At 43.6% G+C, this 23,918-nt stretch overlaps 1 protein-coding gene across 1 annotated transcript in view; it reads left to right on the forward strand.

Moving 5' to 3' along the window:
• The first annotated feature begins 341 nt into the window (after positions 1-341).
• Positions 342-23,918, forward strand: part of LOC311107917 (palmitoyltransferase ZDHHC9-like) — a 39,352-nt gene continuing 15,775 nt past the window's right edge. Inside the window, exons 1-3 of the mRNA XM_084150516.1 lie at positions 342-1,276; positions 10,259-10,419; positions 22,662-22,820. Of these exons, the coding sequence (XP_084006642.1) occupies positions 1,113-1,276; positions 10,259-10,419; positions 22,662-22,820 (484 nt within the window). The 5' untranslated portion in view covers positions 342-1,112. The remainder of the gene's footprint in view (positions 1,277-10,258; positions 10,420-22,661; positions 22,821-23,918) is intronic.

Genomic DNA, 23,918 nt, shown 5'->3' on the forward strand with positions numbered 1-23,918 from the left:
TCAGTAAAATCTTTGAAATTGTTGTTTATATTTTTGTTCAATATAGAATAGAAAATAAAATATTAGAATAGAATGTATTATTTCCGGAAGACAAACATTGCAAATATTTAGTGTCTGGGAATATTTTCACCATTACTTGATTGGAACAATAAGGATGTGTTAACGCTATACAGTTGCCTAATATGCCAATGTTTCAAATAGGGAACTCAATCTCCTTTGTTCCTTGCTTACTGTACTGCCCCTTTAAGATAATACATTTCAATCTAGGCGTGTTTCCTGCACCCATTGATTAGAAACGAGACAAACTCGCATCGCATCCTGCGAGAAAGCACAACCAATTTAGGCTACGGTTATTTATGATATAGGCCTATTGTGTTTTTATTATAATAATTATTGAGCCTTACTGAATAGAATAATAACAACAAGCCAAGCGATGACTGTCTTGTGCGCGCATGTATTATCAGTTTTATCGATGTCACTCAGTCAAGGTCCACGCTCCCGATGCGAGTAGCAAGACTGGATTGCTTTTCTTTGGGCCGAGAAGATCTGACTCAAACATTTGGATACAATTCAAACAAATTCCATTATTAAAGGGAGAATTTGGGATACTGATTACTGTTCTACTCTAGAATGGAAGCCCTCTGGCACTGGAAGGAGGTGGACGCTATGAAAAGAGGAGAACTATGATTGTCGAAAATATGGATGGATGCATGGATTTGTGAAAATGAATGACACAAACGACAAGCGCTCAACGATCATGTCATTTCAGAGCAACTAACGCGGAGTGCTGAATAAATTCCTTGCATCAGACTGAATTGATTTTAGGAGCTTTACTAGGCTACAACCAGAAGACAAAATAGGCAATCAGATTTAAATCAACAACAACCTTTATCATAGGAATAGGCATATTTGTGAGCTTCTGAATAATTTGGAATCGCCCGTTAAATGGTGAAAAAATAAAAATAATCTCACTGATATTGCCTGTCACAGGGACATGTACTTTACCGTATAATTTTCGTTTTTAAAGGTTAGTAAATATTGTAATTTACATACATTGGCCTATGCACATTATATGTCACTATAGTTTACGGAGTTGAACGAAAACTGTCAGTATGTCGGCGGTAATGATGACACGGAAGGTACGAAAATGGGAAAAGCTCCCGGGGAAAAACACTTTCTGCTGTGATGGACGCGTAATGATGGCCCGGCAGAAAGGCGTCTTCTATCTAACCTTATTTCTCATCGTTGGCACCTGTTCCCTGTTCTTCGCATTCGAGTAAGTATATCTGTTTCTCCATTGTTCATGGCTGTCAAAAATTATTCGGGCGTGTTTTCTCAATAAATCCTGAACAAATCAAAGGCCCATGACGTTACCTTTCGTGTGAAAAATGTTTTCTAGGATGAGGTGCTTTTAGGCCCGCAAGTCCGATGCAACTAATATTTACATTTTTACATTTTAGTCATTTAGCAGACGCTCTTATGCAGAGCGACTTACAGTTAGTGACTGCATACATTTTTCATACTGCTGTAGTATACCTAAATATAGCCTTTATTTACCCTGTTCCAAGCTATGAATTAAGTGATAAGGCATATACAATATTTATGAACTTTTCTCTCCCCACAGAAAACATTGGCTGAGTGGTATCAGACGGGAACCATTATTGACTAATATCTAGTCTTGCATATTTAAATATTTGATTCCCTTACTGTCCAGTGAAAGGGGCCCTTGCTAAACATTAATTAAGCATTGCCTTTCAGAACATAATAATAAGATGTCAACCTAGCTCTACAGCCTGGTCTCATAGACTAGACGTAACATAGTAAAAGTAAATCTGTGACACTCATATTAGTATGTTATGTTTAGTATGGTTACATAAGACAGAAGTTGATTGGGGTGGATGGGTGGGCGAATGTCTAGCAACACAAAGGTTGCGTGTTCGAATCTCATCATGGACAACTTCAGCATTTTAGCTCATTACCAATTTTGCAACTACTTAGCATGTTAGCTAACCCTTCCCCTAACCGTAACCCTTTAACCTAACTCCTAACCTGCACCTGCATTGGCTAGTGTAACGCAGTCATTCTCATTTCTGCTGACTTCACTAGTTGGACTTGCCAGATGGAGCTAGCTGGCCAGGTGTTTTACAACTCTGAGGTTTCACAGTGAAACCATAGCCCCCCAGAAACAGACTGGCCAAAGAGCAGTTCGGGCAAATGCCTGGTCAGTGTGCCTGTCTAAATTATATATGTATTTTTTTGCAGAATTCTCATTAATTAAAAAAATGGGGGCCTCAAGGAAAAGTGGTCCAGTGTGTCCAGGCTGATTACTAGTTTTGCACTCTCCCTATAAATACAAGACGTTTCCCTCCATGAAATGTACTGCATGATATTCTAGCAGCTGGAATCAAGTTTCACCAAATAATTCTACTGGACAGGGACCATCACTGCTAGGCTTCTAGGCCTAATGTAATCATCCAGTGGACTGCTGAGGAGCTACAGCAGTGGCTGCAGACTGCAGCTCCCTGAGGCCTCTGGTCTTACAGTAAGTGCCAAGCCCTTTCCATCTGTGTGCGCTCACTGGGAGTCTGGGTCGTGTTCATTAGTCACCAAATGGAAGAAAACGGACTGAAACAGGGAGGGGCTATCTGGACTCATCCAATCAATAACGCTCAATTTTATTTTACGTCACTAAAATGTTTTGGCGTAATGAACAGAACATGTTCTCTGAGTCTCCACAGAGGGAACTGTTGTCCGCCCCAGGTCCAGAGTAGAGACTGATATTGTTGATCCCACTAGCTTAGCATCTGAGGTTGGACCAGGCCCAAAAGTTACTAATGGCCAGAGTGCCATTAGCGGTTAGCAGGCTACGTTCGTATTACAGTTGCCCCATAATTATCTCTCATGGGGAGGCCTGAATATTAACATAGAGATTGAGCTGGGGAACAGGGGTTGTAATTCAAAACTCTCCATTACGGAGCAATTTGAGCCGTATCAGATCTAGCCCCTTGACAGGCTAATGATAATTTGCTGAAGAAAGAGGCACAGTGGTTTTCATGCTTTTCAGGAGTCATGTTTGAGAGAGTAGCTCACTACCACTAACCAACAGCTAGTCACTCCTCTATCGGAAACTGAGAAGTGATAGCTGGGATCTTTCACTTCCACTGTGCTATATCTCTAAATAGATGAAGAAATGTCCTAACATGCATAGATGTCTAAATCTTAAAATGCCCATTGATCATGGGCCAAACAAGTCAAAATCTGCACCTAAATAGATGTACTGTATCTATATAGATGTCTATCTCCAATTTCCATGGATCTGGCCTTGTCCCATGAGCTGTATGGACTGTATGTACAGTACCAGTCAAAGGTTTGGACACCTACAATGACCCAAAACACACCTCCAGGCTGTGTAAGGGCTATTTTACCCAGAAGGATAGTGATGGAGTGCTGCATCAGATGACTTGGCCTCCACAATCACCCGGCCTCAACCCAATTGAGATGGTTTGGGATGAGTCGATTATTCTACAATGTAGAAAATAGTACAAATAAAGAAAAACCCTTGAATGAGTAGGTGTGTCCAAACTTTTGACTGGTACTGTATGTCCTGTATGGACTGTATGGCATGACAATAGAGGAGTTGGCTACAGCACATACAGTTATGGAATGAGGTTGCCATGGATCATCTTTGGGACAGATTCTGCAGCTGGACACAGGGAGGGACTGTGATTATCTGTTGTGTCTGGCGACAGTTTAACATTCCTGATTTAGCAAGAATGTCACTAATATTACTGTAGAATAAACTACTAGTCTAGTGGGAGTAGAGAAACAATGACGGAAACCACTTTTTATGGCTGTGCTTTCATGGTTTACACCAATAGGAGAATCATCACTGGTGTAGCATCTTCTCTACACTGAATATATGTAGTCATTTTCACAGGGGAGACAGATCTAACCCTGGGTTAGTTCATTAGGCACCAAATTAAATAAAACGGTCTGAATCTGAGTGAAACTGAGAGGTCCCATCTGAGCTTGGCCAATAATAAATGCTAATTTTTGTTTTCTGTTGACCATTGCACATTGTTTTTCTTTGTGTACCCTAATGAACACAACCCAGTTCTGACAGCTCAAGGCCAACAACTTTAGAGGAATCCTACGATTACATTACTCTAGGAGATCCAGCTTAGTTCTCCTCCCACTAATTGAATTTATGTTTGTCTGTGAAGATCCAACACACATTTCTTCCTTGGGAATCAATTCACTGCATTAGGGCCTGGTTCCTTTCATGTGCGTTTTTGGATTAGAAAGTAGCAACAGTGCATAGATGGGAGGACAGAGAGGCAGTGTCCTCCTGAGCAGGCTGGACCCAGTCCAAGAACAACCAACCAACCGGGTAGACCTCTACTTATCTCCAACCATCAGCAGTCCAGTGAGGGAGGCTCCCCCTAAAGAGTAGCTGCCCTACAAATGAGCAACACATACACAAAACAGATTAGCCAAATAGCTAGTTTAGCAGAGCGGCCATTGGCTTCTCCCGGTCAGCTCCATCAAATATTGTGTGTGTATGTGTGTGGCGAGGGAGGGGGAGAGATCGCACTGCCGAGTGCTGACCTTAATGTGACTCTGGCCAGAGGATATCTAGTAACAGACCTGAGGTCCCCCTGGCATCCATTTTCCCCTGTCGTTCTCTCTGTCTGTGTGTGTGTTTCTAAAGCAGAAAATGAAAATAGTGTTTATGATTGAACAGGTAAAGGTAGTCCCTCCCTTTCAGTCTGTTTTCTTCTTCCACTTGGTGTTTAATGAACACAACCCAGTCAATGCCCTAATTCATATTGAGAACCTACTGTATCTATTTCCGATAATCATGAAGTAGTCTTTGTTCCCTAAAAGCTTTCTTGTTTACATTGACATTTTAGTCATTTAGCAGATGCTCTTATCCAGAGCGACTTACAGTTAGTGAGTGCATACATTTTTCATACTGGCCCCCGTGGGAATCGAACCACAACCCTGGCGTTGCAAACGCCATGCTCTACCAACTGAGCTACAGGAGGCCTTGTTCAAGGTTGTGTTGTGTTTTATAGGGAGAGTGAATTTCAGTGAAATGATCCTGTTCATATCTGTACTTCAAGACAAGGAGATGAGCTAGGGAGAGACACTTAATACATGTTTGCCTCCTCATCCAAGTGCTTTGTAATTGATGACACATGCCACCATTCTCCCAAGAGATGTCTTCTGTCTGATATCATCTCTTTTAAAGGACTCAGGTGTGCGGTACTGTCTCGTAGCCACTTTGGCAGCATTTTGGGTCATAAGGATTCGGTCCCTTCTCAATTTGCAGTTCAACATCTATTGCGTCCCAAATGGCACTCTACTGGGCCCTGGTCAGAAGTAGTGCACTATAGTGGATAAGGTTCCATTTGGAACGCAGCCATTGTATTGCAGTGGCTTGTCGGGCCCTTATTGATTCTCCACAATACTATGTTCCTTTTTCCTCTCTCTGTCAGTGTAGTATTTCATGGAATCACATCGTTGTAATCTGATTTATTAATTAATCACTTTGTTCTGCTCCACTGTTACAACTTTTTGTTGCTGATTCAACTTGTTTCTAGAGAGAGAGAGAGAGACTACTGTAGAGCTGCTAGCGCAGCAGTATGGTACATAATTCATTGGTATTGTGATTCACTTCTGTGATTCACTTCCAACGGACAGCTAACGCCGGTGTTAAGTATTAACGAAGGCTGGGTATGAAATACTCAGCGACTGCAAATGTCAGGAGTGGCTAAGGCATGACATCTTCCTCGGTGGTGTTGCTCAGCATGAGGAGTTCTACTTTTTTAAGGCTGCAACCTCTCTACCTTAGAGGCCTCTCCTCATCTCCACTCTTACATTTACATTACATTTTAGTCATTTAGCAGACGCTCTTATCCAGAGCGACTTACAGGAGCAATTAGGGTTAAGTGCCTTGCTCAAGGGCACATTAACGTCATTTAGCAGACGCTCTTAGCCAGAGCGACTCACAAATTGGTGCGTTCACCCTATAGCCAGTGGGATAACCACTTTACAATTGGGGGGGGGGGGGGGGTAGAAGGAATACTTTATCCTATCCCAGGTATTCCTTAAAGAGGTGGGGTTTCAAATGTCTCCGGAAGGTGGTGAGTGACTCCGCTGTCCTGGCGTCGTGAGGGAGCTTGTTCCACCATTGGGGTGCCAGAGCAGCGAACAGTTTTGACTGGGCTGAGCGGGAGCTATGCTTCCGCAGAGGAAGGGGAGCCAGCAGGCCAGAGGTGGATGAACGCAATGCCCTCGTTTGGGTGTAGGGACTGATCAGAGCCTGAAGGTACAGAGGTGCCGTTCCCCTCACTGCTCCATAGGCAAGCACCATGGTCTTGTAGCGGATGCGAGCTTCAACTGGAAGCCAGTGGAGTGTGCGGAGGAGGGGGGTGACGTGAGAGAACTTGGGAAGGTTGAACACCAGACGGGCTGCGGCATTCTGGATGAGTTGTAGGGGTTTAATGGCACAGGCAGGGAGGCCAGCCAACAGCGAGTTGCAGTAGTCCAGACGGGAGATGACAAGTGCCATGATTAGGACCTGTGCCGCTTCCTTGAAGTACATGATCGGCCGGTTTCCCAGACACAGATTAAGCCTAGTCCTGGGCTAAAAAGCATGCTCAATGGAGAGTCTTTTTTGCCCAAGAGTAGGTTTGATCTGTGTTCAGGAAATGGGGCAGATAAGTCTCAAACTGAGATAATGGCGCCCGTTTCATGGACACCTCAACTAAAGTTGAAGAAAACAAAAGGAACAAAATAGTTACTTGTTACTAACGAGTCCTTCTCTGTGTGTTCAGTGTGAAGTTTCATGGTTCAAAATCTAGATTAGAGAGCCCTCATGCAAATGTCCCTTCCCCTCCAGTGGTAAAAAGTTGATAGTAAAGTTCTCTCTGCATCAGTTACTTATTATAATTGATACCAGGCAGAGCCAGTGGTTGATATGTTAGCTCTGCTTTCAATGTATTTAAAGAACTGGCTGTTACAAGCCTCGTGTTAGGGAAGTGTGTGACAAATTGTACAGTGTCCATGGCATGCAGGTTGGGCTCAAGGCCCAATTTTTAAAGGGATAGTTCAAAGAAATTACATATTTAGATATCTTAAAGGAAATGTGTTGCTCAATGACTTGGTTTGATGTTATTTTTAGATGACTTGAGAGCATAAATATAGCCTTCTGAACACTAATTTGGGGAGCCTTTCTCTCCGATGACAACGAGGGAGAGGAAGAACAAACAATTCTTGAACATATTAAAGGCCCATTGCAGTCAAAAATAAGTAGCTTCGTGGTCTGATTCTGTTCAGATCTGTCTGACCACTTCAGGAGGGATGCATTGTGTGGGGATTTATCCTCAGTCTGGATGCAATCAGGCTACCGAAAGAGCATACAGTGGGCGACGTCATCAGCACTCCTCCCACAAGTCTCCAGAAAATGTGTGTTTTGGGACTGAGAGGCACCTTTTTTCATTATAACGTTGGAGGAAATGCATTCCTAGAGTGTGGGGATCGTGTTTGCTAGCCAACTATCTAATATTTAGAAAAACAAATTAATTTTTGTTTTGCTAGAGTAATGCTACCTCATTTGCAATCCCTTTCGTGTTACTTGCTAGCTTGCTGGCTAGCTACAGAGGTTAGCTGGCCACTTAGCTAATGTAGTTAGCTACTGCCATTAGTTGTTATTGTGTTTATATAATTTTGCCTATTCCACCATTTGTGGAATGCATACTGGCATTTGAATATAGCGCGGGAGCGGCACAACATGGCATGATCAGAATTCCATGATCAGAATTACATTATCAAAATACTAAAGCTGCATGAACTGTCAAGTCTAGACACAGCCTTAGTTAATACACCAATAAGAAAGAGTTCCAAACCTCTCTGCCAATAACAGCTAGTTTTCAGTTTTCCCCTCCTCACTCAGACCAGTCCTAGCAAAATTCTTGCTTGAGAAATTGGTCTTTGCTAAGAAGCTATGTTTGTTTCTTTTTCACCATGTTTTCACTTAAAAATCACTGTAAAGTGCTTAATTATAACCCAGCAAGGATTTGATGTTGAGATAAAAATGGCTGCAGTGGACCTTATTAAGAAAATGACATTCAATCATCTTGAGAGATATTTTCAGAAGGCAAATAATACTGAACACAGAATCTGACAATGAGTGTTTAGTCTGAATGTGATTTATTACACTGTTGATGAAAACTGAAATGGCAAAATGAAAGAAGGGCCATGCTTAAATTTGACTGGTTTGTCACAATGTTTTTTTAAATAAAGCTCTGGCCATCTGCCTCAGGGCTTAAACCAGTGGAAATGTATATTGATTTGATGGATCTCTGATCCTTTTTTACATTTTACATTAGTAGTGAAAAGGTAGCCTGGTCCCAGATCTGTTTGTGCTGTCTTTCCAACTCCTATGGTCATTGTCAAGGCAAAGGAGTTGGCACAGCACAAACAGATCTGGGACCAGACTATTAAATAGGTACTGGGGGAAATGTATTGGACCTGTCCTGCAGGTATGGGACCAGTATGCAGACTTATCTGTTTAATCTACATAGTGGCTTTCGCCCCACTAAGAGTTAAAAGGAATAAATCCTGAAGTCAAGTCAATCTCCATAATGTGAAAGGAACAGGTAGACTTTGTTACCCTGTGTTTTGTTGACTCACTCTTGTACACTGTAGCTACACCCATCCCCATTCTCCTATTCCTCCCTCTTACAGAATGTTTTCACTGTGGTGTATGACAGTGTTTGAGTCAGCATAAAATGGCACCCAAACAAAAAGAGATAATTAAACATTTTAAATGAGAACTGAATATGACAGAACCAGCCCAATCAGTTAGTGTCCAGGGCTTCCATCATAAACGTGCCGTGTGCATACCAGACTGAGTTGGGAGAATGTATGTTTTTCAACTAGAACGCATTTTCTTGGATTGATCATGTTTTGGGATTTTGTAGGAAGATCCACCGTCTTTATACGTCAGGATTCACAAGAAATCTGGTGTTTAAAAAAAATATTTCCATTTCACATACCTCTTGCATGATCAAATCCATATCCTGTTACACCAGTTACACTGTGAAATAAACTCCTGATGACTCATGAACCTGTCCAACATGGATATTGCCCTTTATGACCAGATGTTGTAGTAATACTTTCCCATTCTCTCTTCATAATGACATATGTGTCATGTATAGCTCATAAGGCATAATACATGTGCTTATAATGCATTATGAAGAGGGTGTTCATAGGAAGTGTTATCATAATACATCTCTCCACATGAGGAGCAGTGCATTATAATGCGTCATGCACAGCTTATATGGCATTATAAATGTGCTTATGAAGAGGGAATTGTTATCATTATTTATATATATATATATATTACCCTTTACATTGTGGATGTGTGATCTCTCCACATGGGGAAGAAGGAGAGCAGCTCTATTAATAGCTCAGTGCCAATCTGCCGCAGCACTTTACAGAACGCCTTCGCCACCATGACGGGAAAAAGGGCCTTTTTTAAGTGGGGCGTCCTGGCTGCAGAGTGGCGTCCTGACTCTATTGGCAGTTTACAGTTTACGCATGCCAATTGGACTTATGTTAATACTGCTCCTCCCCCCTCCAGAGGGTGAGAGCGTTCAGAAGAGTAAACACAGTCTCCGGCTGTTGTTGATTCTTGGCCCATGGCTGCAGTGTGTGTGTGTGTGTGTGAGGCCCTAGGGGAAGGGTTGCAGACCAAACCGCCCTAACGGCATGCTGCATCAGTAAACAACTTCTGAACACAATTCTACAAGAATGTGAAGAGACTCGTTTCTCAGCGCAGACTGTTTGTGCAGCGCTTTTTGTTGACAATTAGGGGATTCTCGTGTGTAAGACGAAGGCTTCTTCCACCTCTGGTGTTATCAACACAGCCTGTTATTGTGCTGCCATGAAGGGCCATGTAAATACATATTTATTTTATATTACATATGGAGTGTTAGTTTTGGTGTGAAATTGAAGGCAATAAATAATTTTTTTCGCTCACAATTCATGAGGATTTGCATCATCATAACTAAACAGAATAATCACATGGTACTGTAACTATCCTGCTTTAGCTTAATGTTTCACGGGTCAATCACATTATAATCACTTAGTATGGAGTTTTCAGAGTCAACATTGAGAGCGTTGTGTGGTGCTTGTGTGTTTGCTGGAATATTGTTATTAACCTATGGTTCTCTTGTCACATCTGCAGGTGCCCATACCTGGCAATCCACCTGTCCCCTGCCATCCCGGTCTTCGCTATCCTCCTCTTCTTCTTCGTCATGGCCATGCTGCTGAGGACCAGCTTCAGTGACCCGGGGGTGTTGCCGCGCGCACTCCCCGAGGAGGCCACCTTCATCGAGATGGAGATCGGTGAGTAGTTGACCCTACCTGTGTTATGATCATCCATGCGTCCCTCATCCTTCCCTAGGCCCTGTCTAGAAACAACCCCTAGGCCATAATCCATACAGTGCCTTCGGAAAGTATTCAGACCCCTTGACTTTTTCCACATTGTGTTACGTTACAGCCTTATTCTAAAATAGATTAAATAAAAATCTTCATAAATCTACACACAATACCCCATAATGACAAAGCGAAAACAGGTTTTTAGAAATGTTTGCAAAATTATAAAAAAAATATAAATACAAATAAAATACCTTATTTACATTAGTATTCAGACCCTTTGCTATGAGACTCTAAATTGAGCTCAGGTGCATCCTGTTTCCATTGATCATCCTTGAGATATTTCTACAACTTGATTGGAGTCCACCTGTGGTAAATTCAATTGATTGGACTTGATTATGAAAGGCACGCACCTGTCTATGTAAGGTCCCACAGTTGATAGGGAATGTCAGAGCAAAAACCAAGCCATGAGGTCGAAGGAATTGTCCGTAGAGCTCCGAGACAGGATTGTGTCGAGGCACAGATCTGGGGAAGGGTACCAAAAGATTTATTCAGCATTGAAGTTCCCCAAGAACACAGTGGCCTCCATCATTCTTAAATAGAAGAAGTTTGGAACCACCAAGACTCTTCGTAGAGCTCGGCCAAACTGAGCAATCGCAGGAGAACGGCCTTGGTCAGGGAGGTGAACAAGAACCCGATGGTCACTCTGAAAGAGCTCCAGAGGTCCTCTGTGAAGGACAACCATCTCTGCAGCACTCCATCAATCAGGCCTTTATGGTAGAGTGGCCAGACGGAAGCCACTCCTCAGTAAAAGGCACGACAGCCCGCTTGGAGTTTGCCAAAAGGCACCTAAAGACTCTCAGACCATGAGAAACAAGATTCTCTGGTCTGATGAAACCAAGATTGAACTCTTTGGCCTGAATGCCAAGCGTCACGTCTGGAGGAAACCTGGCACCATCCCTACGGTGAAGCGTGGTGGCAGCATCATGCTTTGGGGATGTTTTCAGCGGCAGGGACTGGGAGACTAGTCAGGATCGAGGGGAAAAATGAACAGAGCAAAGTACAGAGATGAAAACCTGCTCCAGAGCGCTCAGGACCTCAGACTGGGGTGAAGGTTCACCTTCAAACAGGATAACGACCATAAGCACACAGCCAAAACAATGCAGGAGTGGCTTTCGGACAAGTCTCTGAATGTCCTTGAGTGGCCCAGCCAGAGCCCAGACTTGAACCCAATCGAACATCTGTGGAGAGACCTGAAAATAGCTGTGCAGCAACACTCCCCCTCTAAGCTGACAGAGCTTGAGAGGATCTGCAGAGAAGAATGGGAGAAACTCCCCAAATACAGGTGTGCCAAGCTTGTAGCATCATACCCAAGAAGACTTGAGGCTGTAATCGCTGCCAAAGGTGCTTCAACAAAGTATGGAGTAAAGGGTCTGAATACTTATGTAAATGTGATATTTTAGTTTTCTATTTTATCAATTAGCGAAAATGTCAAATCTGTTTTTGTTAAGTCATTACGTGGTATTGTGTGTAGATTGATTAGGGGGGAAAAACAATTTCATCAATTTTAGATTAAGGCTGTAACGTAACAATGTGGAAAAAGTCAAGGGGTCTGAATACTTTCCGAATGCACTAAATATACACAAATATAAACGCAATATGTAAAATGTTAGTCCCATGTTTCATGAGCTGAAATAAAAGATTCCAGAGATGTGCTATATGCATGTGCACATTTTTACATCCCTGTTAGTGAGCATTTCTCCTTTGCCAAGATAATAAATCCATCTGACAGGTGTGGCATATCAAGAAGCTGATTAAACAGCATGATCATTGAACAGGTTGACCTTGTGCCGGGGACAATAAAAGGCCATTCTAAAATGTGCAGTTTTGTCACACAACACCAATGCCACAGATGTCTCAAGTTTTGAGGGAGCGTGCAATTGTCATGCTGACTGTAGGAATGTCCGCCAGAGCTGTTTCCAGAGAATTGAATGCTTATTTCTCTACCATAAGCTGCCTCCAATGTCATTTTAAAGAATTTAGCAGTACATCCAACCGGCCTCACAACCGCAGACCATGTGTAACCACGCCAGCCCAGGACCTCCACATCCGGTGGCTTCACCTGTGGGGTCGTCTGAGACCAGCCACCCGGAAAGATGATGAAACTGTGGGTTTACACAACCGAAGAATTTCTGCACAAACTGCCAGAAACCGTCTCAGGGAAGCTCATCTGCGTGCTCGCCGTCCTCACCAGGGTCTTGACCTAACTGCAGTTAGGCATTGTAACTGACTTCAGTGGGAAAATGATCACCTTCGATGGCCAGTGGTTTGCTGATGTCAACGTTGTGAACAGAGTGCCCCATGGTGGCAGTGGGGTTATGGTATGGGCAGGCATAAGTTACGGACAATGAACACAATTGCGTTTTATCAATAACAATTTGAATGCAAAGAGATACCGTGATGTGATCCTGCAGCCCATTGTCTTGCCATTCATCTGCCGCCATCACCTCATGTTTCAGCATGATAATGCACAGCCCCATCTCAAGGATCTGGACACAATTCCTGGAAGCTGAAAATGTCTGGCCTGCATACTCACCAGACATGTCACCCATTGAGCATGTTTGGGATGCTCTGGATCGACGTGTACGATGTCGTGTTGCAGTTCCCGCCAATATCCAGCAACTTCGCACAGCCATTGAGGAGTGGGACAACATTCCACAGGCCACAATCAACAGTCTGTGCGAAGGAGATGTCTCGCTGCATGAGGCAAATAGTGGTCACACCAGATACTGACTGGTTTTCTGACCAACAGATGCATATCTGTGTTCCCAGTCATGTGAAATCCATAGATTAGTGCCTAATTAATTTATTATTGACTGATTTCCTTACATGAACTGTAACTCAGTAAAGTCATTGAAATTATTGCATTTATATTTTTGTTCAGTGATTTGAAACCCAAAGTTAATCAACGTAATGTGACATTTCTGTAGTTCTGAAAGAATGTAGGAGTTTAAGGTAAGCAATATGGCGAGCAGGGATGTAGCTCAGTTGGTAGAGCATGGCGTTTGCAACGCCAGGGTTGTGGGTTCGATTCCCACGGGGGGCCAGTATGAAAAAATACAAAAATAATGTATGCACTCACTAACTGTAAGTCGCTCTGGATATGCTAAATGGATATGCTAAATGACTGAAATGTAAATTACATCTAGCCTATCAGAGGGCAAGGTGGAGCTACTATCATGCTGCTCAGGCCTATCTAATCCTTTCAGATGTACATGAAGTGCCTAAGGGGTAGGGGCTAGCGAAGTCTCTTCCGGACGTGGAACAGATTTCACCAGGGGCCAAGGAGGACTGTGGCCCACCACCCGAGGCGAATTAGGAACCAAGCAAAGTGTAAAGCATTTTAGGGGCATGAATACTGCAGCAGATGTGTGTGTAATGCAGCAGAGTGGAGACCAGAGCCCCTGCCTGTTGTTTAATTCATTTTTGTTATGCTTTATGCCACTAAAGGTTAGAGCTAATCATCCATGTGTTCTGAGCTCATCCCTTAGTCAGACCCCTGCATAGTTACCAACTTTTTCTGCAATCTGAGGTGTACCATTTTGAGCCTTGATGAAGTCTAAATTCATCAGTTTGGCCCTCCATGCCGTTCTCATTACCTAGACAACAGTAGTATGCATTAATTATGATGGCACAACCAAATTGGAGGGTTTTGCAGACAAGCCCTTCCTATGTTCCCTTGCATAACCTAGCCAGATGTGGGTCTTGATGAACATGCTGCACATTGCTGCACTTCTAATGGCCTTTGTTTTGATAACCTGACCACTCCCTAGTGGACTATCCACAATTTTAGCCGCTCTTTCAGCCAGCCTCTCTTTCCTGTCTGTCTCTTGAGGGAAAAGCCTGTCTGCTCTGCAGTAGCCCTGCCGCAGCCCAACCCTCCCTCCCTCCCTCTCTAGCTGTTCAATGTGCAGCCTCTGTCTGTGCAGGGAAGATTCACAGTGCCCTTCATGCATCCCCCATCCTCTCTCATTACGGTCGAGAGGCTTGGGTGGGGGACTGGTCAGAGTTCCTCTCCAGATGACAGAGGGCTGGAAATTATTGCCACTGCTGCAGGTGGTCCACTGAGATTGCCTATGCTGGCAGCGCTCCTTTTGACTCGAGTGTTCCAGTCAGAATACATAGAGATGCATGCTAACGGCTATTGGGCTAACATGCTAACGGATATTGCTTATTGGACTGATATGCTCCCTTTGTGGTGGCTCTGACTCAGGCCTTCCAGTGAGACCGCATAGAGATGCATGCTAAAGGCAATTGCCTATTAGTGTAAAATGCGAATGGCTATTGCCTATTCGGCTAGCATGCTAATGGTTATTTAGCTAACATGCTATTGGCTATTGGCCTAACATGTTAATGGTTTTAGGGCTAACATTCTCATCATTGGGCTAACAATAGCCGTAATGGCATTACTTAGAACAGCGAGGCCGTTCAGTTTGTGTGACATGACCTTGTTTAGCACATGGCGTATTTTGAGCCATAGATTGTGTTTGGTGGTCTGCAGCAGGATCCTGCCCTCATAACCTATTTTGCACTCCTCTCAAACTGGTCTTCCTCATCGTACCCTAGTCTCGAAAAACCTGACCCTAGGCAACACAGTGACTAGGGTCAGGTTTCAATTATATACTTTTTTAGCGTAGAGGAACTACGTCATTGCCTACGTCACTACTTTATCCGCTTGAATAAAATACAAAATAGTAGCTAGTAAGCTGGAGATCAGAGGTTATTTTTATTGAGTGCATTTTGCAAGTGGCTAGTTAGCATCAACTACCTTCACTAAAATCACTGCAAAGGTTTTGCCTGCAAACTTTGGTTTTGAATCGTGACGTTCTGGCATGCCTGCCTCGTGATTTATTGGGTCGCCAGAATAGTTGTTTTCATCTTGCCTTTACACTCCCAGAATGTATTTTAATGTGCCATCTTTAGCCAGTGTGGCAAGCGGTGGGGTCTGTGACGGAATGTGGGGGGGTGTTAATGGGAGACAGGCAGGTATGGATGTGTGGAGCCCTAGGGCTCTAGAACCCAGGCTGCCTGGCATATTGATAAAGGCCCAGCTGTGGTGCTCTGTCACTTGGACCCGTTAGTGGCTGGCTCCTGGAGGAATACTAATCGGATGAGAGCCTATCCTCCTGGAATATATATAATGGGCAGACGAGGACCGGCTCTTCCCAAGGGACTGCGTGTATGGTCTCGTTCCCCACTGGAGTGCTAGCAAGCTACATTAATTCATTCACAAAGCAATGGTTTTAAGTGGAAATTGGTTTGATTAACTTACTGTGAATCGACATTCTGATTTGTTAAAAAGCCTGGTGTTTCTTTAAACATGTTTTTGCATGTGATGAAGCCATTTGACCACTGTCTTGTGTGCTGTACACTGTATTGATTTTTCCTGTACACTGTTGAGTTGTACATTTTTCTTCAATGGTGGTAGCAAGATCCTTAAAATTAATTCTGCTTTCTTGCATAGCCATAATCATGCAAAAACTTTGGTGGGTGGTATGGCCTCAATGCTTTTAGAGCAAACTGTGTAAATGTTTGATTTGGGTTAAGTTATGTCATTCCCCCTGGCAGTATTCAGTAATGTTATTTGAGTTATTAAAATAAACTATAAGCGATTTATGTGTGTGTATACATACATACATACATACATACATACATACATACATACATACATACATACATACAGTTGAAGTCGGAAGTTTACATACACCTTAGCCAAATACATTTAAACTCAGTTTTTCACAATTCCTGACATTTAATCCTAGTAAAGATTCCCTGTCTTAGGTCAGTTAGGATCACCACTTTATTTTAAGAATGTGAAATGTCAGAATAATAGTAGAGAGAATGATTTATTTCAGATTTTATTTATTTCATTACATTCCCAGTGGGTCAGAAATTTACATACAATCAATTACCATTTGGTAGCATTGCCTTTAAATTGTTTAACTTGGGTCAAACGTTTCGGGTAGCCTCCACAAGCTTCCCACAATAAGTTGGGTGAATTATGGCCCATTCCTCCTGACAGAGCAGGTGTAACTGAGTCAGGTTTGTAGGCCTCCTTGCTCGCACACGCTTTTTCAGTTCTGCCCACACATGTTCTATAGGATTGAGGTCAGGGCTTTGTGATGGCCACTCCAAAACCTTGACTTTGTTTTCCTTAAGCCATTTTGCCACAACTTTGGAAGTATGCTTGGGGTCATTGTTCATTTGGAAGACCCATTTGCGACCAAGCATTAACTTCCTGACTGATGTCTTGAGATGTTGCTTCAATATATCCACATCATTTTCCTTCCTCATGATGCCAGGAAAAGGGGGTACGCTTGCAAGCCAAAGAACACCATCCCAACCGTGAAGCACGGGGGTGGCAGCATCATGCTGTGGGGGTGCTTTGCTGCAGGAGGGACTGGTGCACTTCACAAAATAGATGGCATCATGAGGAAGGAAAATTATGTGGATATATTGAATCAAATCAAATCAAATTTTATTGGTCACATGCGCCGAATACAACAGGTGCAGACATTACAGTGAAATGCTTACTTACAGCCCTTAACCAACAGTGCATTTATTTTTAACAAAAAAAGTAAAAATAAAACAACAACAAAAAAAGTGTTGAGAAAAAAAAGAGCAGATGTAAAATAAAATAACAGTAGGGAGGCTATATATACAGGGGGGTACTGGTGCAGAGTCAATGTGCGGGGGCACCGGCTAGTTGAGGTAGTTGAAGTAATATGTACATGTGGGTAGAGTTAAAGTGACTATGCATAAATAATTAACAGAGTAGCAGCAGCGTAAAAAGGATGGGGTGGGGGGGGGGCAGTGCAAATAGTCCGGGTAGCCATGATTAGCTGTTCAGGAGTCTTATGGCTTGGGGGTAGAAGCTGTTGAGAAGTCTTTTGGACCTAGACTTGGCACTCCGGTACCGCTTGCCGTGCGGTAGCAGAGAGAACAGTCTATGACTAGGGTGGCTGGAGTCTTTGACAATTTTGAGGGCCTTCCTCTGACACCGCCTGGTATAGAGGTCCTGGATGGCAGGAAGCTTGGCCCCAGTGATGTACTGGACCGTACGCACTACCCTCTGTAGTGCCTTGCGGTCGGAGGCCAAGCAGTTGCCATACCAGGCGGTGATGCAACCAGTCAGGATGCTCTCGATGGTGCAGCTGTATAATTTTTTGAGGATCTGAGGACCCATGCCAAATCTTTTCAGTCTCCTGAGGGGGAATAGGCTTTGTCGTGCCCTCTTCACGACTGTCTTGGTGTGTTTGGACCATGATAGTTCATTGGTGATGTGGACACCAAGGAACTTGAAGCTCTCAACCTGTTCCACTACAGCCCCGTCGATGAGAATGGGGGCATGCTCAGTCTTTTTTTTCCTGAAAAATTTGTGCAACATCTCAAGACATCAGTCAGGAAGTTAAAGCTTGGTCGCAAATGGGTCTTCCAAATGGACAATGACCCCAAGCATACTTCCAAAGTTGTGGCAAAATGGCTTAAGGACAACAAAGTCAAGGTATTGGAGTGGCCATCACAAAGCCCTGACCTCAAGCCTATAGAAAATGTGTGGGCAGAACTGAGAAAGCGTGTGCGAGCAAGGAGGACTACAAACCTGACTCAGTTACACCAGCTCTGTCAGGAGGAATGGGCCAAAATTCACCCAACTTATTGTGGGAAGCTTGTGGAAGGCTACCCGAAACGTTTGACCCAAGTTGAACAATTTAAAGGCAATGCTACCAAATACTAATTGAGTGTATGTAAACCTCTGACCCACTGGGAATGTGATGTTAGAAATAAAAGCTGAAATAAATCATTCTCTCTACTATTATGCTGACATTTCACATTCTTAAAATAAAGTGGTGATCCTAACTGACCTAAGACAGGGAATTTTTACTAGGATTAAATGTCAGGAATTGTGAAAAACTGAGTTTAAATGTATTTGGCTAAGGTGTATGTAAGTGTGTGTGTGTGTGTATATGTACACACACACACAAAGGTATGTGGACACCCCTTCAAATTAGTGGATTCGGCTATTTCACCCACACCCGTTTCAGACAGGTGTATAAAATCGAGCATACAGCCATGCAATCTCCGTAGACAAACATTGGCAGTGGAATGGCCTTACTGAAGAGCTCAGTGACTTTCAACGTGGCACCGTCATAGGATTCCACCTTTCCAACAAGTCAGTTGGTCAAACTTCTTCCCTGCTAGAGCTGCCCCGGTCAACTGCAAGTGCTGTTATTGTGAAGTGGAAATGTCTAGGAGCAACAACGGCTTAGCTGCAAAGTGGTAGGCCACACAAGCTCACAGGGCGGGTCCACCGAGTGCTGAAACGCGTAGCACGTACAAATCGTCTGTCATCGGTTGCAACACTCACTACCGAGTTCCAGGAGGAGTAATGGTCTGGGGCTGTTTTTCATGGTTCGGGCTTCATGGTCCCCTTAGTTCCAGTGAAGGGAAATCTTAACGCTACATCATACAATGACATTCTAGACCAGCCAAACTCAATTGGCCGACCGCGGTCCGGGTCCGGACCCAGAGAAGGGTAAATCCGGAACGGATAACATCGCATTTTGTTATATAAAAGTCAATACATTATTTTTAGGCAGCTTTAAAAATTCAACCGGGTGCAGCAGCCTCTTTAACTCAGCAACCTCTCTTTCTCGAAGCAACGCCCATATCTCCTAGTGCCCCGTCTAATCCAATTGCGTGGTTATTTGCAAATACAAGAAGCCGCGTCTTACCCAATCGCATTAATCCAAATATCCTCTGTGGAACCTTGGGACAAGCAGGCAGAAATAAACAAAGATTTGACCGCAGTTCAACTGTTAATATCACAGATAGGAGCTTAGTTACCAGTGTCTTTGTTAATATGGCTTGTTAATATGGCTGAAAACCAATGCGCCTGATATGCAGTGAGTCCGTAGCTCTCTTGAAAAGTGCCAATGTTAAGTGCCATTGTGACACCAGGCATAGTAAATTCGATCAGACGTATCCCATGAACACGGAGGTGAGAATAAACAAGATTAACCAACTCAAATCCCACCAAAATCCTTTTCAATTCCCTGCCAGCCCAACAACATGCAATGGTGTTATCACTGAGGATAGCTTGGGTTTTGGGAAAACACAAAAAAAAAACATTTTCAGATGCTGAATGCATGTGTGAAGTTGCTGACACCTTGCTTGAAGGTAAACAAAAGATGAGCTCAGGGAAGAAAATGTGGCTTTGAAGGAGCAGGTTGGTGATTGTGACCCTGTCACTTTCTGGGGAAAGATGGTGCCTGCAGCTGATGTCCCTGTTCTCAGGAAACTGGCACTAGACATCCTGACCATGTTTGGCTCCACATACAGCTGTGAATCAGCCTTCTCCACAATTAACTTTATTATAAACAAGTACCTCACCAGACTCACCAATGAACACCTGCACCAGTGTCTCAGAGTTGCTCTCACACCATTTGTGCCAAAGTTCACAGCATTGGCAGGAGACAAAGTGTAATTTCTCTCTTATGCAGGCCAAGGCCCAGAGTGACTTATACATTAAAATTGCATGGCCCACAGTGACATTCTGTGCATTCAGATTATTATTTTTCGTAGACGACTATGTTTGTTACTACACTGTACCACAGCACCGATAAAGGACGATATCCATCCGGACCTTTGCCACCTAGGGAATTTGTGTCACTGGACCTTCTCAAATAGTAGTTGAGTACCCCTGTTCTAGACGATTCTGTGCTTCCAACTTTGTGGCAACAGTTGGGGAAGGCCCTTTCCTGTTTCAGCATGACAATGCCCCCATGCACAAAGCGAGGTCCATACAGAAATGGTTTGTCGAGATCGGTGTTGAAGAACTTGACTGGCCTGCACAGAGCCCTGACCTCAACTCCATCGAACACCTTTGGGATGAATTGGAATGCCGACTGCGAGCCAGGCCTAATCGTACAACATCAGTGCCTGACCTCACTAATGCTCTTGTGGCTGAATGGAAGCAAGTCCCCAAAGCAATGTTCCAACATCTAGTGGAAAGCCTTCACAGAAGAGTGGAGGCTGTTATAGCAGCAAAGTGGGGACGAGCAGGTGTGCACATACATTTTGGTCATGTAGTGTATGTTAAACAGGACTATATACCCTGACACAGCAAGACACATCGTCCCAGGTCCAGGCTAATAAATAACTGCTATGATAACAGATCATGAAAAACAAGGTTCAACTATTCTGGTGTGTGTGCTTCCAACACCCTTCATCTTTATCCGCCATTGTGGCTCCAAACTCACGGCTTCACTGTGTAGATATCCAACACAATGGGAACCTCGATTTCCACCGGCTTTGAATACGATACTTTGAAGTGGAGCTAGCAACAGGCAGTGGAGCTAGCAACAGGCAGTGCAAGATTCTCAGAACATACTCTACTATATGTGTGTCTGGTAGAGGCACTGTGGGTCAATTGTTTAAGCTCTGGTTTAGTCTGGTATATTTAGTCGACTGAAAATGTGTACTGAATAAAAATATAAACGCAACATGTAAAGTGTTGGTCCCATGTTTTATGAGCTGAAATAAGATATCCCAGAAATGTTCCATATGCACAAAAGCTCATTTCTCTCAGATTTTGTGCCCAAATCCCTGTTCGTGAGCATTTCTCCTTTGCCAAGATAATCCATGCACCTGACAGCTGTGGCATATCAAGAAGCTGATTTAAACAGCATGATCATTCCACCGGTGCCCTTGTGCTGGGGACAATAAAAGGCCACTCTAAAATGTGCCGTTTTGTCATACAACACAATGCCACAGATGTCTCAAGTTTTGAGGGAGTGTGCAATTGGCATGCTGACTGCAGGAATGTCCACCAGAGCTGTTGCCAGAGAATAGAATGTTCATTTCTCTACCATAAGCTACCTCCAATGTTGTTTTAGAGATTTTGGCAGTACACCCAACTGGCCTCACTACCGCAGACCACGTGTAACCACGCCAGCCCAGGACCTCCACATCTGGCTTCTTCACCTGCGGGATCGTCTAAGAACAGCAGACGAAACTGTGGGTTTGCACAAGCGAAGAAATTCTGCACAAACTGTCAGAAACCGTCTCAGGGAAGCTCATCTGCATGCTCGTCGTCCTCACCAGGGTCTTGACCTGACTGCAGTTTGGCGTCGTAACCGACTTCAGGTGGCAAATACTCACCTTCGATGGCCACTGGCATGCTGGAAAAGTGTGCTCTTCACGGATGAATCCTGGTTTCAACTGTACCGGCCAGATGGCAGACAATGTGTATGGCGTCGTGTGGGCGAGCGGTGTCAACGCTGTGAACAGAGTGTCCCATGGTTTGGTTATGGTATGGGCAGGCAGGCATAAGCTACGGACAATGAACACAATTGCATTTTATCAATGGCCATTTGAGTGCACAGAGGTACCGTGACGAGATCCTGAGGCCCATTGTCGTGCCACTCATCTGCTGCCATCACCTCATGTTTCAGCATGATAATGCATGGCCCCATGTCGCAAGGATCTGTACACAATTCCTGGAAAATGTCCCAGTTCTTCTATGGCCTGCATACTCACCAGACATGTCATCCATTGAGCACGTTTGGGATGCTCTGGATATACGTGTTCCAGTTCCCACCAATATCCAGCAACTTCGCACAGGCCACAATCAACAGCCTGATCAACTCTATGCGAATGAGCTGTGTCGCACTGCATGAGGCAAATGGCGGTGACACCAGATACTGACTGGTTTTCTGATCCACGCCCCCATTTTTTTTTTTTTAAGGTATCTGTGACCAAAAGATGCATATCTGTATTCCCAGTCGTGAAATCCCATAGATTAGGGCCTAATTTTTTTATTTTTTTATTGACTGATTACCTTATATGAACTGTAACTCAGTAAAATCTTTTGAAATTGTTGCATGTTGCATTTATATTTTTGTTCAGTGTAATTTCCCTGTGGTCTGTGACTCTTAAATGTGACCATCATCCTTGATTAAGACATGACTGAATCCAAATTATAGTTATTCTTGGTTAAAAGGGAATTTATTCCAAGAGTAGGCTAAAGCTGTATTTGTGAAACTTGCACTTCACATTATGACAATGAATAGATATGACTCCATTGTTGACTATGAGTATAAACCAAAATGGCCGCCTTTTGTTGATGTCTCCTTTCCCTCCGTTTTCCACAGAGGCGACCAATGGGAACGTCCCGGCCGGGCAGCGGCCTCCACCTCGGATCCGCAACGTCCAAATCAATGGGCAGATCGTCAAACTGAAGTACTGCTACACCTGCAAGATCTTCCGACCGCCTCGCGCCTCACACTGCAGTATCTGTGACAACTGCGTGGGTAAGGAAGAGCACTCTTCCCCCTCCTGCTCCCTTCAGTTTAATTCATTTTGTTGTTGTTATCATGAAATAATTTACTCCGAAACTGTGTTGAGAACTAGCTTTTCTTTTATCAGCGTGTGAAGAACACATTCTGCTGATACGTTTTTAAATGTTTGCTCAAGACTTGACCTTACCTACATTGATTTGTCAGTGTTTTTTATCAAGTTTTATTGGAAAGAGTTTTAATCTGAAGTTCTAATGAAAAGTTCTATATCATGAGATGAAAGTGTGATAGACATTTCATAGCTAATGGGTTTCCAGTTGGGTTTTGGAATGCTGGCATATTTCTCGTTGTCCAGTTCTCTACAAAGACTCTTTGGAATGTCATGGACTGTTGCTTGAGGACAGTCATGACTGTACATGAACATGTCAAGCTCTGCAGAATAACAGTAATTTGGCCAGCGATCATTGAGGCATGCCTTTGTTCTGTGAGGGTAGCCATCGGTTATTGTTTATGACCAGCTCTCTCTCACACACACACACACACACACACACACACACATCCAGATACTAGTACAGAGTGAGGTTAGAGAAGACGGTGGAGGCTCAGTGTGTGCCTCTATGCCCAGTCACAGTGGAACACAAGGCCGTCTGTGTGGGGCCAGTGCACCTGCTGCAGTCTGTCTGGGTCACACCCCCCCATCATGACACAGCAGCCTGGGACAGACAGCCAGCTTGCCTCCTTACAGGATACTCTGCACTAAGGGCTCAATACAATCAATGAATCAATGAAGGGAGAGGGTTTTATGTACATCCAGCTTTGCCCAGGAGCTAGACAAAACAAAAATACATTACTTCTTCCTCGGTGCAATCAAGTCTGTGTTGCAGTATTTCACTGAATTAAAAAATAAATTTTTCTTATATTTGGAATAAAACTAGTGGGTGCGGTTATTTGCTGGAAGGAAGGCGTTTTCCATGGAACTGCCCTGTGTGTGGTTGGCCATATAGTGCATTCGGAAAGTATTCAGACCCCTTGACTTTTTCCACATTTTGTTACGTTACAGCCTTATTCTAAAATGGATTAAATATATATATATATTTATACACACACACACAC

The sequence above is a fragment of the Coregonus lavaretus genome, assembly GCF_964263955.1.
Source record: "Coregonus lavaretus genome assembly, chromosome: 32".
Lineage (NCBI taxonomy): Eukaryota > Metazoa > Chordata > Actinopteri > Salmoniformes > Salmonidae > Coregonus > Coregonus lavaretus.